The 21,017-nt window shown below is 37.5% G+C and overlaps 1 protein-coding gene and 1 pseudogene across 1 annotated transcript; both read right to left on the reverse strand.

Moving 5' to 3' along the window:
• Positions 1-383: 383 nt before the first annotated feature.
• Positions 384-17,747, reverse strand: LOC138306049 (calexcitin-1-like). Its single transcript, XM_069246391.1, has 7 exons — positions 17,620-17,747; positions 14,745-14,822; positions 14,189-14,241; positions 13,401-13,511; positions 13,067-13,187; positions 11,642-11,736; positions 384-5,068 (listed from the first exon to the last, which is right to left on the reverse strand). The coding sequence occupies exons 2-7, from the start codon at positions 14,809-14,811 to the stop codon at positions 4,952-4,954; spliced, it is 564 nt and encodes a 187-aa protein (XP_069102492.1). The 5' UTR covers positions 14,812-14,822; positions 17,620-17,747; the 3' UTR covers positions 384-4,951.
• LOC138306350 (uncharacterized) lies at positions 6,267-7,427 on the reverse strand (annotated as a pseudogene).
• Positions 17,748-21,017: the final 3,270 nt, after the last annotated feature.

A 21,017-nucleotide genomic window follows, 5' to 3' on the forward strand; every position in this document is an offset into this window, starting at 1 on the left:
CCACAGTGTTAGGAGCGAGTGGAGGAGGGCTCAAGTTAGTTGCGATTTTCTACTTCCAAGTTCCGTTTAACCACAGGAGTTTGACGTTCTGTCAATAATATGTCGTAAAAATATATAAAATTCCCCTTATACTATATAAAAACACATTATATTCAAGATATATTATATATAGTGTATATACATGTATATCACTTCTTGGGTGTAGTTGTAATTTATCTGCAGGTGTCAGCCAAGAATTGTTTCAGCTTATCTTAGATATTCTTTCTTTTGTCATTGTTATAGATAAACGCTCATCAACATTCATCAATGTAGTGGACCTGTCAGAGAAGAGCGATGGTATATGAACTTAATAAATAAATAAAAAGATATAAAAACACGCGAAATAAGTTGCAGTATACTTTAATAGGTTATAAAGGTATAAAGAGAAATCGTAAATACACAAGAGATACACAATACAAATGTACGTAATTATATCACCTACATACACAACACGTGATCTACAGATAATTAGTACGTATCATGATGAAAACCTTTCTTAAAGCCACACTATACGTAACTATCAACAAAAATTCAAGTTAAATTCGACTCCGATATTGTTAGTATTTGTAGATGTAGTTAAAATTAAGATATATTAAAGAATATTCATAATGTTTTTTTGATAACTTTGGTACAGCAGTTGTTGAAAGTCGATACATGTAAACATGTCTTTATTTTAAACTGGTCGCCATAGAAGTTACGAGTATTGCCGAACGGAAGTCGGAAAGTTCATGACCCGTTTTCGGAAGAGTTCGGACAGACGTTACGTAGTTACAGTAGTCACATGACGTTCTCGGCAAAGACGTTACATTGTCGGCTAACTTCGGCTTGTTTGACTAAGTGGGACCCACCTAGCGATAGTTACTATTTATTTTATTTTTAAAGAAATATTACGAATCATAATCGCTCATCTTGACTTCGATTTAGTCCTGTCTCTGCATGATTTACAACAGGATTTCTTTTCAACATTCTTCTAAATCAAGAAAAAAATAAGAAAGATACGGATATTGGGCCTTTAAATAGCAATCAACAAACCTCTACTGGTGTATGATCCAAAAAAAAACGTGAACTACGACATTAAAGGCCCACTACCTTTCCGGAGCAAAATTTAAAGGTTTCTTAAAAACATTAATAACAAAAGAAAATATATATCGATGGCCTAAGATGAGGTTACAACACCAAACATATGCAAGATTTCCTGTCTAATGTACGATAACAGTGGAGATTCATTTCGCTGTTTTGCCGTCTGGCGCAGTGATAGTCAACTACCGCGCGGCATTTAGAACGACGGCGGGAAAAATAAAACGACGTTATGAAAATTAACATTTTATTTATTCTAATTAAACAGTTCTGAAGGTGATGATAGGTTTGCTAGTAAACGTATAGTTAATAACTTCTGCGACTCTACAAAATTATTGATCTCGTTTTACATCCCTATTTTAAAAATTAAAAGCCGTTTCGGAAAGGTAGTGGCCCTAATCTCACAAAGCCTCTCTGGGTTACAAGAGTTACTTCCCTTCGGTACTGACGGACTGATCCGCCATAGTCACTAGATCCGCCAAAGTTACTTCCCTTTGATCAAAGAATTTTCTTTTTTTTTATTCCAAAAACGATGTAGAAGTGATACCGTATACGACCCAATAAACGCCCAGGGCGCTTAAACATTTGGAGCAAATCAGAGGGTGCTAAACAGAAACAACTTTAGACTTGCCTTTTATAAAATTATTCCACGAAGTAAGCTATAAATCGATTTTCAAAAGAAATCATTAAGAAAACCAATTAAGTTTTCATATTTTCGGTCTATCTTTAATTCAAAGTACATGTAAATGAAACTGAAGACTGAAAAAGGGGAGGGGCGCTTATAGCGATGTGGGTGCTTATTTGGTCGAATATGGTATGTGATTCCAAAAACAATATGGATACCTGTAACGCCGTTATAATTGTTAAGAAGAAAAGTCTGATGGCCGCCATATCTAACAGTGTGTTATCCTCTTAACATCAATTTTAATGTAATTGGAAATCTATAAAGACAGGAATGTATCCATGTATTTAGTAACCAAAGACATTCCTATCTCAATCTCGGAATGTATGTATTGTAATCATGTATTTAGTAACCAGAGACAGTCCTATCTCAATCTCGGAATGTATGTATTGTATACATGTATTTAGTAACCAGAGACAGTCCTATCTAAATCTCGGAATGTATGTATTGTAAACATGTATTTAGTAACCAGAGACAGTCCTATCTCAATCTCGGAAAGTATATATTGTATACATGTATTTAGTAACCAGAGACAGTCCTATCTAAATCTCGGAATGTATGAATGTATACATGTATTTAGTAACCAGAGACAGTCCTATCAAAATCTCGGAATGTATGAATGTATACATGTATTTAGTAACCAGAGACAGTCCTATCTCAATCTCGGAATGTATATATTGTATACATGTATTTAGTAACCAGAGACAGTCCTATCTAAATCTCGGAATGTATGAATGTATACATGTATTTAGTAACCAGAGACAGTCCTATCTAAATCTCGGAATGTATGAATGTATACATGTATTTAGTAACCAGAGACAGTCCTATCAAAATCTCGGAATGTATGAATGTATACATGTATTTAGTAACCAGAGACAGTCCTATCTAAATCTCGGAATGTATGAATGTTATTGAAATATGTAAATATTGGAATGTATTAATGTTGAAATGTGTGAATATTGGAATGTGTGAATATCGAAGTGTGTGAATATCGAAGTTTGTGAATATTGGAATGTATGGATATCGAAGTGTGTGAATATTGGATTGTGTGAATATCAAAGTTTGTGAATATTGGAATGTATGAATATTGGAATGTATGAATATTGGATTGTGTGAATATCGAAGTTTGTGAATATTGGAATGTATGAATATCGAAGTGTGTGAATATTGGATTGTGTGAATATCGAAGTTTGTGAATATTGGAATGTATGAATATCGAAGTGTGTGAATATTGGATTGTGTGAATATCGAGGTACAGAATGTATGTGAATATTGGAATGTATGAATATCGAAGTGTGTGAATATTGGATTGTGTAAATATCGAGGTATGTGAATATTGGAATGTATGAATATTGAAGTTTGTGAATATTGGAATGTATGAATATCGAAATAAACATATATTGGAGTGTATTGATATATGAGGGTATATGTATAAATATTGGATTATGTGTAAACATTGTTTTATGTGTAAACACCAATACTATAAATGTGTTTAGTGGAATGTAACACGATACTGCTGGGCAGAAACTCCGCGCTGTAAATCTCTATAATCTAAGTATTAAATACACAAATAAGAAGGACTGAAATGAAAACTTGTAGCTATAGGTACACAGACAACGAACATCAGTACAATATCAAAAAGAAAGAATTATGTGAACTTTCTGGCCCAACATCGAACTTCAGTACAACATCAAAAAGATAAAATTATGTGAACTTTTTGTCCTACAATTGTCCGTTCTTTAAGTACACCAGTTGGAAACTTTCCGTTTAAACAATCTTTAATGGACGGTAATATTCAACCAGTACATTCATCGGGCTCCGTGTTCAAATGCAACTTCTCAGAGAAATTTCCGGCAATCTTCGGATATTTCCGAAGATTGCCGGAAAATTCTTCAGATATTGTGGTTGGTTTCATGTTAAAACTTAAAACACTCGGATCTCCGACACATCTTTGACATGGAACTCCTCGAGACTTTATATATATATGGAACTCCTCTGGACTTTATATTTAAGTGATAATACGGACATGAGCGAGCAGATCTAGATGTATTATACATTTAAAGTGTTGAAGTTGATAAATGATGCAATCAAAAAGCCTCTTACAAAGAATCTATATCACAAAGAAACCGTGCACTTCCCGCAGCCAATGAAAAATATTAAAGATAGAATGTACAACATACCTAGAATCTACAATATGACTGTCGCTGATTTTGGATACATCTTTATATTACCTTCTCCCATCCCCTTGTGGTTTGACGACAAAACGAAATAACGACATGGCAGAAATCAGCCATCATAGTTTTGTCTGGACACTCAGACAAATGAGTAGGCTAAGACAGGCAAACACAATATGGCAACAAAAGTAATTAAAATATATCACCTGATCTGAAACTCGTTACGGCTTTGTAAACCAAGTCTTTTCTAGTACAAACTTAAATAGATCGTTGGTATTTAGATCATCCTCGATATTCCAGGGGTTCCGATCACTTACGATCTCTACACCCCTGGACTACCTCATAGTAAATCTGGAGGCAACAGAACAGAACAGGTAATTTAGTCATTTGATGAACATCAAAAGAGCCGTATAACAGTACACTGTGGTTGACTGTGGCTTTGATGTTAGGCGTCGCTCTCTCTGTAGTCTTTAAAGGAAATCTTTGCTAGCCTGTGATTGGTCAAATGTTTTCCGCTGAGCTGTCTTTAATTTCACTATGAGATAGTCCAGGGGTATAGAGATCGTAAGTGATCGGAACCCCTGGAATATCGAGGATGTATTTAGATATATGTATGTATTACCTACTTCGTGTTTTCTTTAAAAAACAATAAAAATTAAAAAAGAAAAAGATACAAAGGCATATAAAGCAGAAGGTCATTAATTAGATCTGTTACCAGTATTTCACTGAAGCCGACTAAAATCTAGATGTCTCAGAAATTATATCATGCAAATTCTTTCTGAAATGAGAAATTTCCAAACGCAAAAATACCATGCGCATGTGTAAACGTGTTCGTTGAACGTCCGGTCATGCGACTATGCTATAGAACTTTCAATCTAAACATTCACTTTGACAGAAAAACAGTCGCTCATCAATTTTTATCAACAGCCAGGTCACGTGTGCCTCTCGAGGTTGATGGGCGAAGATACCGCAAACCTGTTCACTTCTCTGGAAAGTCGGGAACTCCGAAAAGGTAGTTTCCTTTCGCCTCACGGTCGTCCGAGAAAAAGTAATCTTTCCAGAGTTGACTAAAGTCGGACTTGGAAATATTTTTGCCCTGTAGACATAGAAATATATATAATTATATATATATCGAGGATCGTGTGGACTTTAATGTAAATCTTCGATCGAATATTTTCATTTCTTCTACGAGTTGTCTTTCTTCTTACGTATTTAAAACGGTTGTTATATGTTTCCTAAAATATATAGTATTACTCTTAACATATTATATATGAGCATTGACTTCATAATTCAGTTTGAGCTCACACAGGGTCTTGTGTGAGCTGTTACATGCAGTGACACAGGATCTTGTAAAATAGATTTCGGGGAATAGGGGTGTGTAAACTATTGATTTAAGGAAATTAGAAGATTTTTATTACTTAAAAGAGGGAAATGATACAATAAGTTGCCCTCACACAGGAGGGGATCCATTCAACTCGCAACTTTTATACGTATTATTTAAATTCAAAAGACACGTTGTAAAATTGCAGGGTTCAAGCAGAAGAAAAAATAAGTAAAAGCAAGAAAACTTGAAACTTCATAAAACTGCATTTGTAATCTCAGGCCTATTTTTAATTGAGGCATTTTAAGCTGTAAAGTTTCAGATGGTCTGAGATAGAGTTCATGGCAAAGTAAACAAATGTTAATTTTTGGACTATAATGGAACTAACTATCATTCAAAATGGTTTGTATAAATATGAAATGTCCTGACTTAAATTGCCTTTTCTTGACTACTTGAACCCTGCTTTAAGAAGCACATGAATACCGATATGTTTGTTTGTACAGTACAGTTGTGTAGAATATTAAATATGAACAAACACATGGACACACAATTTTACCTCTCAACTACAGTTAGATTCCAGACAATGTATATATTGGCTGACGAGGGTGCCTCACCTAACCTATTGCTTTCCTCTATCAGTAGTGAGAGGTAATTATATATAATTTATAAAGTAAAATTATCATTTCTTACTCCTTTAATTACATTTCTTTGGGTGAATATTAGAGTATAGAGAGGAAAGAGAGAGACAGAGAAAACAAAAAAAAGGAAGAAAAGAAAGTGGGGAATGGAAGGGGAGCTTGAGGGATAGATCTGGGAGGAGTAGGAAGGAAGAAAGAGGATGGTACTATCAATGATAATTTATACAAATTTAACTTGATGATATATGAATAAAAACATCTGCTTATTCATAAAAGATGGATCAGCAACACTGTTGGTAGCATTGGAGAGTGGTTTAAGGAGAGACGAATATCTACTATAGTTTAGAAAATTTTCCCCATGTTTCCCATTCTTTTTCAAATTTTTCCTTTTCCAAATCACCTTTACCGTTTGCAATATATTTTTGCAAATTGTAGAATTGTTTCAAAGCACAAATCAGCCCATTTATGGTAAGTGACTTGTGAAAACACCGCATTTTATAGATATATTCTTTTATAATGAGAAGAATTTCATTTTCAGCTTTACAGTTGTCGAGGTTTTCAGATATCAGACCAAAAATAAAGGATTGCTTATTGAAAGAAAATGGGATAGAAAGAGCATCTAATAAAATTCTAAGGTTTTTAAGTAAATTTTTTACTTCAACACAATCCCACAGTACATGTTGAATAGTTTCATTCTCCGAATTACAAAGAGTACATAAAGGCGATATAACTAAATGTGATTTGAAGAGAAAGGAGTTAGTAGTTAGGATATGATGATTGATTCTGTATTGAAGCCACTGCAGCTTGCTATTTTTTGTAACAGTGAAAGGAACTTTGTATATCATAGCCCATGCTGTGTCATCCAAATCAAAAAGTTCATTCCACTTCTTTTTACCAGTTGGCTCAGTATTTCTCTTGATGAAAATATCATAAAAGTCTTTAGCACCATTTCGATTTTTAAAGAATATTTCAATATTTATTGGTATGTATGGATATGGTACTTTACTTTTAGTGAATTCATTGGATGATATGAACTTTTTAACTGCTGACACAATGCTGTGGTACTGAAGGAAATTAGATTTTACTTTATATATACGAGTGACTTCCTGAAAATTGTAAAAACGTCCAGTATTATGGTCTGATATTAAGTCGTTTATAATCAGATTTTTTTTGTCAAAAAAATCTTTAGAAAGACTGTTTTGTGGCCAAATAAGTATATTTTCATTGAACCACAGTGGAGATTTCAACACAGAATTATCAATAAGACTATTTTTTTCAATCAAAGAATTCAAATGGAACCAGGCTTTAAAAACATCTACCCAGAAAGGATTACTGCAATTTTTAAGACATTTCTGCACATAATCATTGCCGCAGTTAACAAGTAAATCAATATTCACATAGTTTTTCAAAATAAGTTGTCATTTAGATGTGGTCTGAAGAAGCCTTCGAATCCAAGACAACTTTAATGAGTTTATAAATGCTTTTAAATTGATCATTTTTAAGCCAACATTTAAATAGTCTTGGATGGCAACTTCTCTGACAACTATTGATTTAATCCAATCAAAAGTCAACAACGGACTCTCCTAGCCTAGTACCCATTTTCGCTATCGCATGTGTATTTGTATAATTTCACAATATTTTGTGAAAACTGCATAGTAGCGTTTTCTATCAGGAATACGACTTTATCCACGAAAATTGGCGTTAAGCATGCAAATACACATATGATGGCGAGAGTGAGAACTTACATGTATCATGCATAGAATTGGAAAGTTATGTTTGCTACAATGATATCGGCAAAATGCCAGCAGAATGTCCATCTATATTTTTTGCAAAATGCATTCTGAACGACTTTGTATGATTTGGCTTACATTAGTAGACATCAATGGACAAATATTGACAGAAGCATGAGTTTCATTTCCATAGCTAAATAAAAAAAGACCTTCGAAATGGCCCGTGTGTATAGAAGATTGAGCCCAGGATAGAATTTTAACCCGGCCGCTGATTGGCTGGCTAATTATGAATTTCAAAAGTAAAAATGTTTTATGACAGGTAATTATTCCTACATAACCATGATATGAATTTGGAAATTCATTTTGAGATTTAGGTTCAAAATATCAATTTTGATAATGAATAGGTAAAATCATTAGAATCTCAGTATTTTTTAGTGCAAAAAGCGAGTTTCATTTTCATAGATAAATAAAAAAAAATGTGACTTAACAGTCTGTCGCTACTTACGGCTGTATCTCCATTTGCCCACTTTTTATATAATCATTCAATTAGCAGAATGTTGTGACAAGGATTATAGTCTATTTCAGAGAAGTAAACATGGATTTACCGGTGAATTTCACCTGTGCTACTTATACCATAAAGGTATCATTTAGATTTTTATATATAACATGTACATATTTATGTACAAGTATTACCTTCCCAAAAAGCTAAGTGGGCAACGCGGAAGCTTAACCATTTGATTGGATAGAATATGAAAATTAAACAATGATATGATAATATTGCTTAGCAATTTCAAATGTTTTAAATGAAGCCACGATCCGCGGGGGACCATAATGGTACTCTGTAGTAAAACGTACATAGTAAAACAAGTCACGTGCTTATACTTCATTCATGCCATTGGCCGAAATATATAATTGTTTTATCGGTAACTATAGTGATCACATGATTGTGTGTTTACTTTGACTTTATATAATTCGGCCTTTTGACGGAGCTCTTATTTTCTTTGTGTTATATTTACCTGTTCTGTAACCTAAAGCAGGTAAATATAAATTTAGAATTCTACGAATTTAGCCGGGAGTAGCCGATCTTCGCTGATCCTAGATTAGACGGTTAGACCGATTGAATTTGTAAATTCGCATTATATCATTTATAGATAAAATGTAGAAATGGCGGTTTTATAACTCATTTCAGTCCATTATTTATAGTAAAACAGTACATATGTGCAAGTCAAAATGATATACATGCAATATTGGTAACATTTTGGAGTCTAAATATTTTCAAATAAATCATTTTTTTCCGAAAAATGTCAAGCAAACTATCACTTTATTTGGAAGTAAACACACAATCACGTGATCACTAGTTACCCATAATGCAATTCTATATTTCGGCCAATCGCATGAATGAGGTACATGTATAAGCAAGTGACCTGTTTTACTACATACTACCAAAAATAGATGTAAATATTTATTTATGAAATTCCATGTGGTTCCCGACTTTGAAGGTAAAACCACGTCCCGGGAGGATTTTTATCCCTAAGGTTGAACCAATAATAATTGTACATTGCCATTAAGACCGTAATAAAAATTCGTTTTGCCTTTATATACATAAATAATAGCAGTAAGTGCCTGATGTCAAACCTTAAATAGTAAAAATTCAATACACACGAACTAGACTAAAAATGTCCATTCAGGGATTCTATGTACTATTTAAAAAATGTCTCTTAAAAGATCTATTTGCTTATATGTCTTAGCGAGACAATTATTTTTTTTATGTTACACAACAATGTGCCGATGGTGTGAAGCCGGTATATTCAGATCGAGTAGGGTTGCATAATGTTATGACGACGCAATTATCATTTCTAAATGCAGGTAGCTTTAAATCGAAAAATTACCATGTTAAGAACGCTTTATAATCATTAAAATACACCGTAAAACTCATCTCAGCCATTCTAAATCGTATTTTTTCCCCGGGGGAGACCCCCAAACCCCTCCTAACACCAAATTCTCGCGCCTTTGGGCGCTCGCAAATTCATCAAAATGCATCCTAAAACTCATCTAAGCTATTCTAAATCGTATTATTTTCCCTGGGAAGGCCCGGACCCCCCAAACACCAAAATCTCGCGCTTTCGGGCGCTCGCAAAATCATCAAAACACATTGTAAAACTCATCTAAGCCATTCTAAATTACAATATTTTCCCCGGGGGTCACCCTCAGACCCCTAAAACATCAGATTTCGCGCCTTTGACGTTCACACGCTAATTTGGCCAATTTGTGTATTCGTTAATTTCCTACTGTCTATAAATGTATACAAGGATTAAATTTAATGATATATGAAAAATGTACAAATAATCTCCTACTGTAGGTGCGGCGGGGGGGGGGTGTTTACAAAATATTGAAGACATTTGCCCTCCCCCCCCCCTCCCCCACCTTCCATCACGTTTCATCTTCTACGCCACTGGTAGGATTAATTTTTAATTGTATACTGGTGGGATCATCTGATGGTATTCGAAAAGAAAAGTCTACTTGCAAGTCACCACGGAGTAGGTTGTAGGTTTTGGTAGGTTATTATTGATTATATAGGGTAATGTAGGCATAGGCATTTCTGTAACAGCCCAAAAATACTTTTTTTTTTCTTATTTAATTATTCATATTTTTGTAATAGGCTGTCTCACACTCTCCACGTGTGATGTAGTTCTGGTATCTATATAAACTCCTATGTGATATAAGCTTACCCCCGAGATCTTGTGATAAGCTGTCTCACAGTCGCCCAGTGGGATGTAGTTCTGGTATCTATGTAAACTCCTATGTGATATAAGCTTACCCCCCGAGATCTTGTGATAGGCTGTCTCATAATCGCCCAGTGGGATGTAGTTCTGGGTATTTATATAAACTCCTGAGAGCTATAACCTTACCCCCGAGATCTTGTGATACGCTGTCTCACAGTCGCCCAGTGGGATGTAGTTCTGGTATTTATATAAACTCCTGTGTGATATAAGCTTACCCCCGAGATCTTGTGATACGCTGTCTCACAGTCGCCCAGTGGGATGTAGTTCTGGTATTTATATAAACTCCTGAGAGCTATAACCTTACCCCCGAGATCTTGTGATACGCTGTCTCACAGTCGCCCAGTGGGATGTAGTTCTGGTATTTATATAAACTCCTGTGTGATATAAGCTTACCCCCGAGATCTTGTGATACGCTGTCTCACAGTCGCCCAGTGGGATGTAGTTCTGGTATTTATATAAACTCCTGTGTGATATAAGCTTACCCCCGAGATCTTGTGATACGCTGTCTCACAGTCGCCCAGTGGGATGTAGTTCTGGTATTTATATAAACTCCTGAGAGATATATAAGCTTACCCCCGAGATCTTGTGATACGCTGTCTCACAGTCGCCCAGTGGGATGTAGTTCTGGTATTTATATAAACTCCTGTGTGATATAAGCTTACCCCCGAGATCTTGTGATACGCTGTCTCACAGTCGCCCAGTGGGATGTAGTTCTGGTATTTATATAAACTCCTGTGTGATATAAGCTTACCCCCGAGATCTTGTGATACGCTGTCTCACAGTCGCCCAGTGGGATGTAGTTCTGGTATTTATATAAACTCCTGTGTGATATAAGCTTACCCCCGAGATCTTGTGATACGCTGTCTCACAGTCACCCAGTGGGATGTAGTTCTGGTATTTATATAAACTCCTGTGTGATATAAGCTTACCCCCGAGATCTTGTGATAGGCTGTCTCACAGTCGTCCAGTGGGATGTAGTTCTGGTATTTATATTAACTCCTGTGTGATATAAGCTTACCCCCGAGATCTTGTGATAGGCTGTCTCACAGTCGTCCAGTGGGATGTAGTTCTGGTATCTATATAAACTCCTGAGAGCTATAACCTTACCCCCGAGATCTTTGTGATACGCTGTCTCACAGTCGCCCAGTGGGATGTAGTTCTGGTATTTATATAAACTCCTGTGTGATATAAGCTTACCCCCGAGATCTTGTGATAGGCTGTCTCACAGTCGTCCAGTGGGATGTAGTTCTGGTAGTAAGTCTTGTACTCGTCTTTATCAATCTCGTTATCACCTGGCAACAGAAACAAGTGACGTCAACACAACAATTTGAATCACGTCACCACTAGTACTATCAGTCTTAATTAGGTCACCTGACCCCTACGATGTGTCTTATTACGTAAACATTACGTCATCAATGTAATTATAAATAATGACTGAAAGAGAAAACTTTCTAAAATAAGAACATAGTTTCCATTTTCAAAACGTATTTTTGTCGAATGGAAATTATCTTCTTAAGGTAGCTCCATACTTTTTGAGAAAACCCATGTCATTTTTTTCTAACAGGTCTTATTTTCTTGCATTTTTCATGTAGATTTCAAATCTGTAAAGATAAATGGGTGTTCTCGAACTACTTTTTGAGATATTTGAGCTTGAAATATACCATCCATGCAAATTTGCTGACCGAAAATAGAAAAATTCATAAAATTATGTTTTCTGTAATATTAGGGTGAATGTAGTCTCGATCCTGTTGATTTTTCGTCCTAAATTTCTTACGATAGAACAATATACAAAACTATTTTATTTTTACAAATGCTAACTAATTTTTGTTATTTCCCAGGACCGTTTCTATACGTAATTATCATGTTTTGCCATATTTTCGCCCGTAAAAAATCAATGAATAGGCCAAAAAGGAAATGAAAACCCATGTCAATTTCACAAAATTTGTATATGATATGCCCAAGGTAATATATTTTTCAAATATCATATAAAAACACGGGGTCCTCGATCAAAATTTCATAATTTTGTAAGCTTGAAGTTTGTAACTCGCAACCCTACCCCCATTTCATCCAGTGCTAAGATGGGTTATATTTGACTATTTTTTGAAAATCATGCCGCAAAAAAACATTCCACATCAGTTCATACGTTTTTGTGATATTATATCTGGTTTATGTCTGTTTGTTTTTGATGATTTTCTCCAAATTGTGTGTTTAAAGGAAATCCATATGCGATTTTTTTAGAATTCTGGAATTTCGGTCCGGCCGGGTCCCCTCTTATGATTTATAGCGACGAACGGCACTTCCGGTGTTTAAAAGTCCATTCCCATTTACGACAGGGACCGCAAAAACCTCAGAGATAGCATATAATTTTCACTTCACTGCTTTTATTTGATTTCTTTTATGATTTTAAACATTCAATATTATATGTAGACAATTTTCACCTATTAAAGAAATATCCAAGTGTGATGTCGTGGCGTATCGAAAACCATTCTGGAATTCAAAACAACCTCCGCAACTTCCGGTATAGCGTCATATGAATTGGCGCGATTTTCAAAAGTATGGACCTACCTTAACGATGTTTTACAGGTTTGGGTAGGTAGCACTACCGAATTATATTTTATTTACCAGATTTGTCGTTCACGTTGAACATGAACTCCATGAATCCGTGTTGCCACTCCGGAACCGTGTCCTTCTTTATACAATCTTCCCACATTTTTAACCACTCGTCTGTCGATACTCGGCCATCCTGAAATGCAGGTGCATCTACATAATACGTCACGTGGTTACACGTTACACCACATTTATCAAATACGTCACTTAGCCATACAACACATACGTCAGGACACCTGGATGTGACAAAGATGTACATGTAGAGTTAATGTAGTGTTGTGAATCACATTGGCATCATTCAGGTTCACAATAATCACGTGACTTTACCACGTGGTAACAGGATACTCACGGAGTTGGCGTCGGCGTACGATAACAGTCCTGTCCATACGAGGCCCAGGGCTTTTTGTGCATTTTTGTGTTTGTCAGAACCAACCTGCCATTCCAGAATGTTGCGGACTTTCTGGAACGACATCATCATCATCATCATCATCATCACGGAAAAGAAGAAGAACAGATCGAAGGAAGCATCCATATCATATAGCATCTGTACATATGTAATTAGACATCTATCGTGCGTTAAAACTTTGTAATTTATTACTATATAATTTAATTTCATATGTTACACTCATTTCTATTGGTTAGATCTTTGAGGTTATTTTCCATAGACCGAAAGTATTGTACGTCAAGTATTATGACGTCATATACACAAAACGGTTTCGCGGGGAATTTTAAAAGCGGCACAGTTATTGGCCAAACTGAATCATTGGATAAGATATCACTGCACCAATATCTTTGGGGTTATGAAGAATGTCCTTCCTTTTTGTTGTTTTTGACTTCATAACCCCAAAAGGTATTGAAAATAATGCTTAAAAATTATCTTTTGGAATATCAAATATAATCTTCCTAAATCATTGTGTACCAAGCTTCCATGTTAGTAACTATATAGTAAGAGATATGATATTTGTAATAACTGACACACAACTTCCTCCTTCGTTAAAAGTCTGGCTAAGGAGAATGATTTACTAGCTACATCGAACAAAACATATTCGAATGACACAGAATAAATAATTAAATTAAAGGAAATCTTTCGAATATGGTAAATGATGACAAGGGAGATAATTCGTGCAGGTAACAAACCTCGATGGCCATCACAAAATCTTTCTCTTCTATATAACCATCTTTATCGCTATCTGAAAGAGAAACATACGAGTTGTAGTTAGTTTATTTGTCATTTATTTATTTGAGAATAACAGTGATGAAGAAACCAATTATTGCACGCTCAAATTGAACACTTGACGACAGGGCACTATTATCAAAAGGTAAAATTCGATGTAAAATAAATAAAGTTTACATTTATATTATATCAAAAAGTTATGAAGCGACTATTTAAAGTCTTCATTTTTGTGAGCATTTGCGCGAAAACATTAAGTCAGCGATAAAATGTCGCACATTGTTGTTTATACCAGAGGAGTTCCGATTGGATGACCGGGTGCCGATCAATCGGGAAACTTCGGCACTTTCCGTAAACGAGAAAATGCTTGTATGGTAAGTACCGAAGGATCCCGATTAAAATGTCGTCACTGTAAATACGATATAATGCTAAATTGTAAATTTCCTGAGACGTTGTCATTCACACAAACCATTTTATAATGCCATGTCGAATTTGTACTCATATAACTTTTGGTTTACGTACCGTACAATATATCGAAGACTCGTAGGATCTTTGATCGTTGAAAACTGGAGAGGTCCGAGCCAGCCATTTTGAGTTAATCTACAGCGAGAAATGATTAAATTTAGACCCATATGACAAGATTTATTATTTTTCAATCAAATATCTAATTAATTCTCCGCTGATTATTAACCAAACCGTATAGGAATATGATAATTGTAATTACTCTCAATATCGACAGACAGTATTAACTTTCGGTAATGATCATATAATCATTAATGATCATTGCGTATAAAAATTGTCCACTCACTAGTATCATTCTGAAACATCGAAAATCAGCCCAGATTTTCAACTGGTATAGGACCACATGTGGTGTTCCTACCATAAACACGTGCCCCCTAATGGGTAGCTCAAAAAAACCACTAGTCCGTTCCCCAACACTTCAGCTTCATAAGAATTTATAAAAGTTTGGTAGAAAACAAACTTACCGGTTAGTAAATCTATGGATAATATCATCCATTTGCCTAACGTAGTCCCTTTGAAATTTCCGATTGAAAAAATTTTTTATGTCTCTAGCCGCCATGTAAGTATGTGTGCAGTAGATTTGTTTTGTGTCGGGCGTTGAATTGGCTCTCGAAAATAATATGACCAATAAACGCCGAGAAAACAAATGTACTACACACATTATCAACATGACGGCTAGAGACACACAATTTTTTCAATCGGAAATCCTCACTCAAAAGGCTGTATTGAGTATATGGATGGTATATAGTTAAAACTAACATAGCGGTAAGTTTTGTTTTTTTACCAAACTTTAAATTCGCTATGAAAACTGAAATGTTGACATGCAGTGGTTTTTGAGCTACCCATTAGAGCACTGGCGTGTTTATCGGAGGACACCACAGTGTCCGACCAGTTGAAATCTGGCTGTTTTTCGATGTTTCTGGATACCTAGTGACATTTATACAGCATGATATATATTGTATGATATACCAAATTAAAGATAAATTATCTGGCTGTCGATTGAGAGTATTCCTATTATCATATCCTATGCGGTTGGTTAATAATCATACTTTTTCTGAAATTGGATAGTGTTATATGGCCAGCCGAGTTATAGACCTTGACCCAGTATTATACTTATATTAGAAACGAACACCTGTGGTCCTTTAACAAAGATAATCACATATTTCATGATATATTCGGAATGGTCATGTAAAGATGTGATAACCGGAGCCTATTTCCGGACCGGGATGTCCGTGTTTGGGGAGTGATTTACAATCTGCCGAGAGCGTTCCTATTAACTAACACACCCCTGACCAGTACAGTGACCACTACACTGACCAGAGACCAACTGGTCCGGCGAATTGATTCACTTAACTTACCCTACAATCTACCAGTCGACGTATATCATGACGCATACATAGATTATACAATGAATATGTCTGGGTTTGTTCTTATAACGCCAACACGCACGGCCGCACGTGCACTGAGACAGCCAATAAAACGTGTCATTTACTGATTAATGACTCTGCCGAAGTAGACATAATTCTTCCTTTCTATTTTTACTACCATCCCAGCGTCCATCCCTGGATGGTGCATTGTTTATACCAATAATAAACGCCATCTTGCCGACCATGTTAATCTTCTTGATGACATTTTCTCCGCTCTAATCGGAACACCTCGTCTGAATCGAAACCCTCATCGATGACTCAGTAATCAGCAGAGGTATTCCGATTAGTCAATTAATAAGTTAGAGCTATCCAAAGGCTTGGAAGTTTTAGTGATGTTCCTGGAACGAAATGCGCAAGTCCAAGCAATTCTAAAGTGCCGAAGAAATTTTGCTTACATTTTCTCATGCGCATTCTTACTTTGATCTGATACAGTGAGATATGATAATATATATATGATCATATGATTACGATGAGGGTTTTGCAAAGAGCATCAATTAATGCGTTAGAAACTCCAATATATCACTCTAATACCAAACTTTCAAGTGATCTCAAAGAGTTTCAAATTGAATTCAATTCTTTTACTTGAATTTTTTACGTGAATGATACACAGTGATTGTTTTTATCGATAGATGATATGGCTGCACTTATATATATCACCACTTATATATTATAAGCTCTACCTCACCAGCTAGTGTGTACAAATATACAGAATCGTTCAATACGCTATCTCGTCTATTGATCATCATTTCCGTCTTTTTTAGAATCAGCCATAACATTCCTGATCAAGCTTCTGAGGTGGGGTCGGGGGAATTTGGTATCGTGTGTGAGTGCGCATGCGTACAAATTATTGTAAGACAGTACGCCATGTCATATCAATCGGCCACGTCCGCCATGCAATCTCGCGAGATTAGCTCCACACGTGACCAGGTTACTTAATGAGATTGGGGATATAGTAAATGTTTGAAATCCTTTCTATTGGACATTGTTGTTTGCAAAGTGGTACAATCGTAACACTGAGGGAAATTACACAGAAGCCATAGCAAATTATTAATCCACAGCCAGCTTTGTTGAAATGTGAAATCAATACACTGTCACATTGTTTACCATTGTTACAAACGGTAAACTACGTAAATGTGTCCTGTTAAAACTTAGGCCGCCATCATGTAGAATTGTTTATACCTAGACATGTTCATTGACGTTGCTGACTGCTCCGTTTGTAAAGACAGTTCTGTCTGATATTGTCTGACTAAGACTCATCGATTTCGCTGTCATTTTCTACCGGAAAGTATACACCAAGCTATAGATTGGAGAAAAAGGCCATGTACTGTTACGTGGTATAAACTAAATCACAATTTAATGTACAATAATATACAGAGATCGTTTACAAGATATATACAGTAATGGGTAGTGCCACAAGAACAGAACAGAAATTCAAATTGTTACTTAACTGTATACGAATATCCTTGTATAATCCTTAATCCTTCTAGGTTCCGAATCAACAGACCAAATGTTCATACACCCACAGAAAGTTTCTAAAGCTCCAGACAATTAATGTAATCGTTTACGCACACAATATGTTGTTGTAATACTTAGTTAAAGTAATAATACATGTAGCACTCCCAATCAATCTAAAACAGTTCTGTATATTTTTTTTACATTTTTTAATAAAACATACATAGACTAGTTCTGATTAGTGCCCGTAAGACTAATGTATATATAGCTAAATCCGAACTAAACATTATTGGAGAACTCACTTTATACCAGAGATATCCGAAATCAATGAATACATTGTAGGCCTCTATCCTCACCCTGTCAACTTTACCCCCTAATTAATGCCCTCAACCCAAGCCTCATAAAACACGCACCATGCAGTTATTACATCACAGCCTCCAAAAACACTCACCATAAACTTTATACACACCACAGCCTCCTAAAAAAAGCACCATACAATACATACAAATGTACTCACCGTGGCCTCCCTAACCTGCACCAAACACACCATACCCACCGCAGCCGCCGAAAAACATGCACCATACATACGCTTTATACACACCGTGGCCTCCCAAAAAAGCACCAAACACTTCACACACACACACACCGCAGCTTTCTAAACACGCACAATACACTATATACAAATGTACTCACCGTAGTCTCCAAACAAAGCACCAAACACTTTATACACACAAAAGCCACCCAAAACACGCACCATACACTTCATGCAAACCGCAGCCTCCCAAAACAAGCACCAAACACTTTATACACACAACAGCGACCCAAAACACGCACCATACATTACATACACACCGCAGCCTCCCAAAACACGCACCATACACTTTATGCACACCGCAGCCTCCCAAAACACGCACCATACACTACATACACTCCGCAGCCTCCAAATTCACTCACCATACACTCCAAACTCACCGCAGCCTCCCAAAACAAGCACCAAACACTTTATACACACAGCAGCGACCCAAAAACACGCATCATACATTACATTGCACATCGCAGCCTCCAAAAAACACGCACCCATACACTACATGCACATAGCAGCCTCCCAAAATACGCACCATACACTTCATGCACACCGCAGTCTCCCAAAACACAGTCATAACTACATACACTACATACACACCGCAGCCTGCATACAAAAGGCGCCCAATTATACACACTCCATACACACACACAGCTCTCCAAAACACGCACCATACACTACATACACACCGCAGTTTCCCAAAACACGCATCATACACTACATACACACCGCAGCCTACAAAAGACGCACCATACACTCCATACACACCGCAGTCTCCCAAAACACGCACCATACACTACATACACACCGCAGCCTCCCAAAACACGCACCATACACTTCATGCACACCGCAGTCTCCCAAAACACGCACCATACACTACATACACACCGCAGCCTTACAAAGGACGCCCCAATACACTCCATACACACCGCAGCCTCCCAAAAACACGCACCATACACTTCATGCACACCGCAGCCTCCCAAAACACGCACCATACACTTCATGCACACCGCAGCCTTACAAAATGACGCCCCATACACTCCATACACACCGCAGTCTCCCAAAACACGCACCATACACTTCATGCACACTGCAGCCTCCTCCCAAAACACGCACCATACACTTCATGCAAACCGTAGCCTCCCAAAACACGCACCATACAATTTACATACAGACAACAGCCACCCAAAACACGCACCATACACTACATGCACATCGCAGCCTCCCAAAACACGCACCATACACTACATGCACATCGCAGCCTCTCCCAAAAAACGCACCATACACTACATACACACCGCAGCCTCCCAAAACACGCACCATACACTACATACTCACCGCAGCCTCCCAAAACACGCACCATACACTAATTACACACCGCAGTCTCCCAAAACAAGCACCAAACACTTTATACACACAGCAGCCACCCAAAACACGCACCATACACTTTATACACACAGCAGCCACCCAAAACACGCACCATACACTACATGAACATAGCAGCCTCCCAAAATACGCACCATACACTTCATGCAAACCGTAGCCTCCCAAAACACGCACCATACACTTCATGCACACCGCAGTCTCCCAAAACACGCATCATACACTACATACACACCGCAGCCTCACAAAAGGCGCCCCATACACTCCATACACACCGCAGTCTCCCAAAACACGCACCATACACTACATACACACCGCAGCCTCCCACAAAGGCGCACCATACACTCCATACACATACGCAGCCTCCCAAAACACGCACCATACACTACATACACACCGCAGCTCCCAAAACACGCACCATACACATCGTGCACACTGCAGCATCCCAAAACACGCACCGTACACTTCATGCAAACTGCAGCCTCCCAAAAGACGCATCATACACTACATACACACCGCAGCCTCCCAAAACACGCACCATACACATCGTGCACACTGCAGCCTCCCAAAACACGCACCATACACTACATGCACACTGCAGCCTCCCAAAACACGCACCATACACTACATACACACCGCAGCCTCCCAAAACACGCACCATACACTACATACACACCGCAGCCTCCCAAAACACGCCCCATACACTACATACACACCGCAGCCTCCCAAAACACGCACCATACACTACATACACACCGCAGCCTCCCAAAACACGCACCATACACTACATACTCACCGCAGCCTCCCAAAACACGCACCATACACTACATACACACCGCAGCCTCCCAAAACACGCACCAAACACTACATACACACCGCAGCCTCCCAAAACACGCACCATACACTACACTACCATACTCACCGCAGCCTCCCAAAACACGCACCATACACTTCATACACACCGCAGCCTTCAAAAACTGGCACCAAACACTTAATACACACAGCAGCCACCCAAAACACGCACCATACATTACATCCACATCGCAGCCTCCCAAAACACGCACCATACACTACATGCACATAGCAGCCTCCCAAAATACGCACCATACACTTCATGCAAACCGTAGCCTCCCAAAACACGCACCATACACTTCATGCACACCGCAGTCTCCCAAAACACGCATCATACACTACATACACACCGCAGCCTCACAAAAGGCGCCCCATACACTCCATACACACCGCAGTCTCCCAAAACACGCACCATACACTACATACACACCGTAGCCTCACAAAGGCGCCCCATACACTACATGCACATCGCAGACTCCCAAAAAACGCACCATACACTTCATGCAAACCGCAGCCTCCCAAAACACGCACCATACACTTCATGCACACCGCAGCCTCCCAAAACACGCACCATAC

The sequence above is a fragment of the Argopecten irradians genome, chromosome 13, assembly GCF_041381155.1.
Source record: "Argopecten irradians isolate NY chromosome 13, Ai_NY, whole genome shotgun sequence".
Taxonomy (NCBI): domain Eukaryota; kingdom Metazoa; phylum Mollusca; class Bivalvia; order Pectinida; family Pectinidae; genus Argopecten; species Argopecten irradians.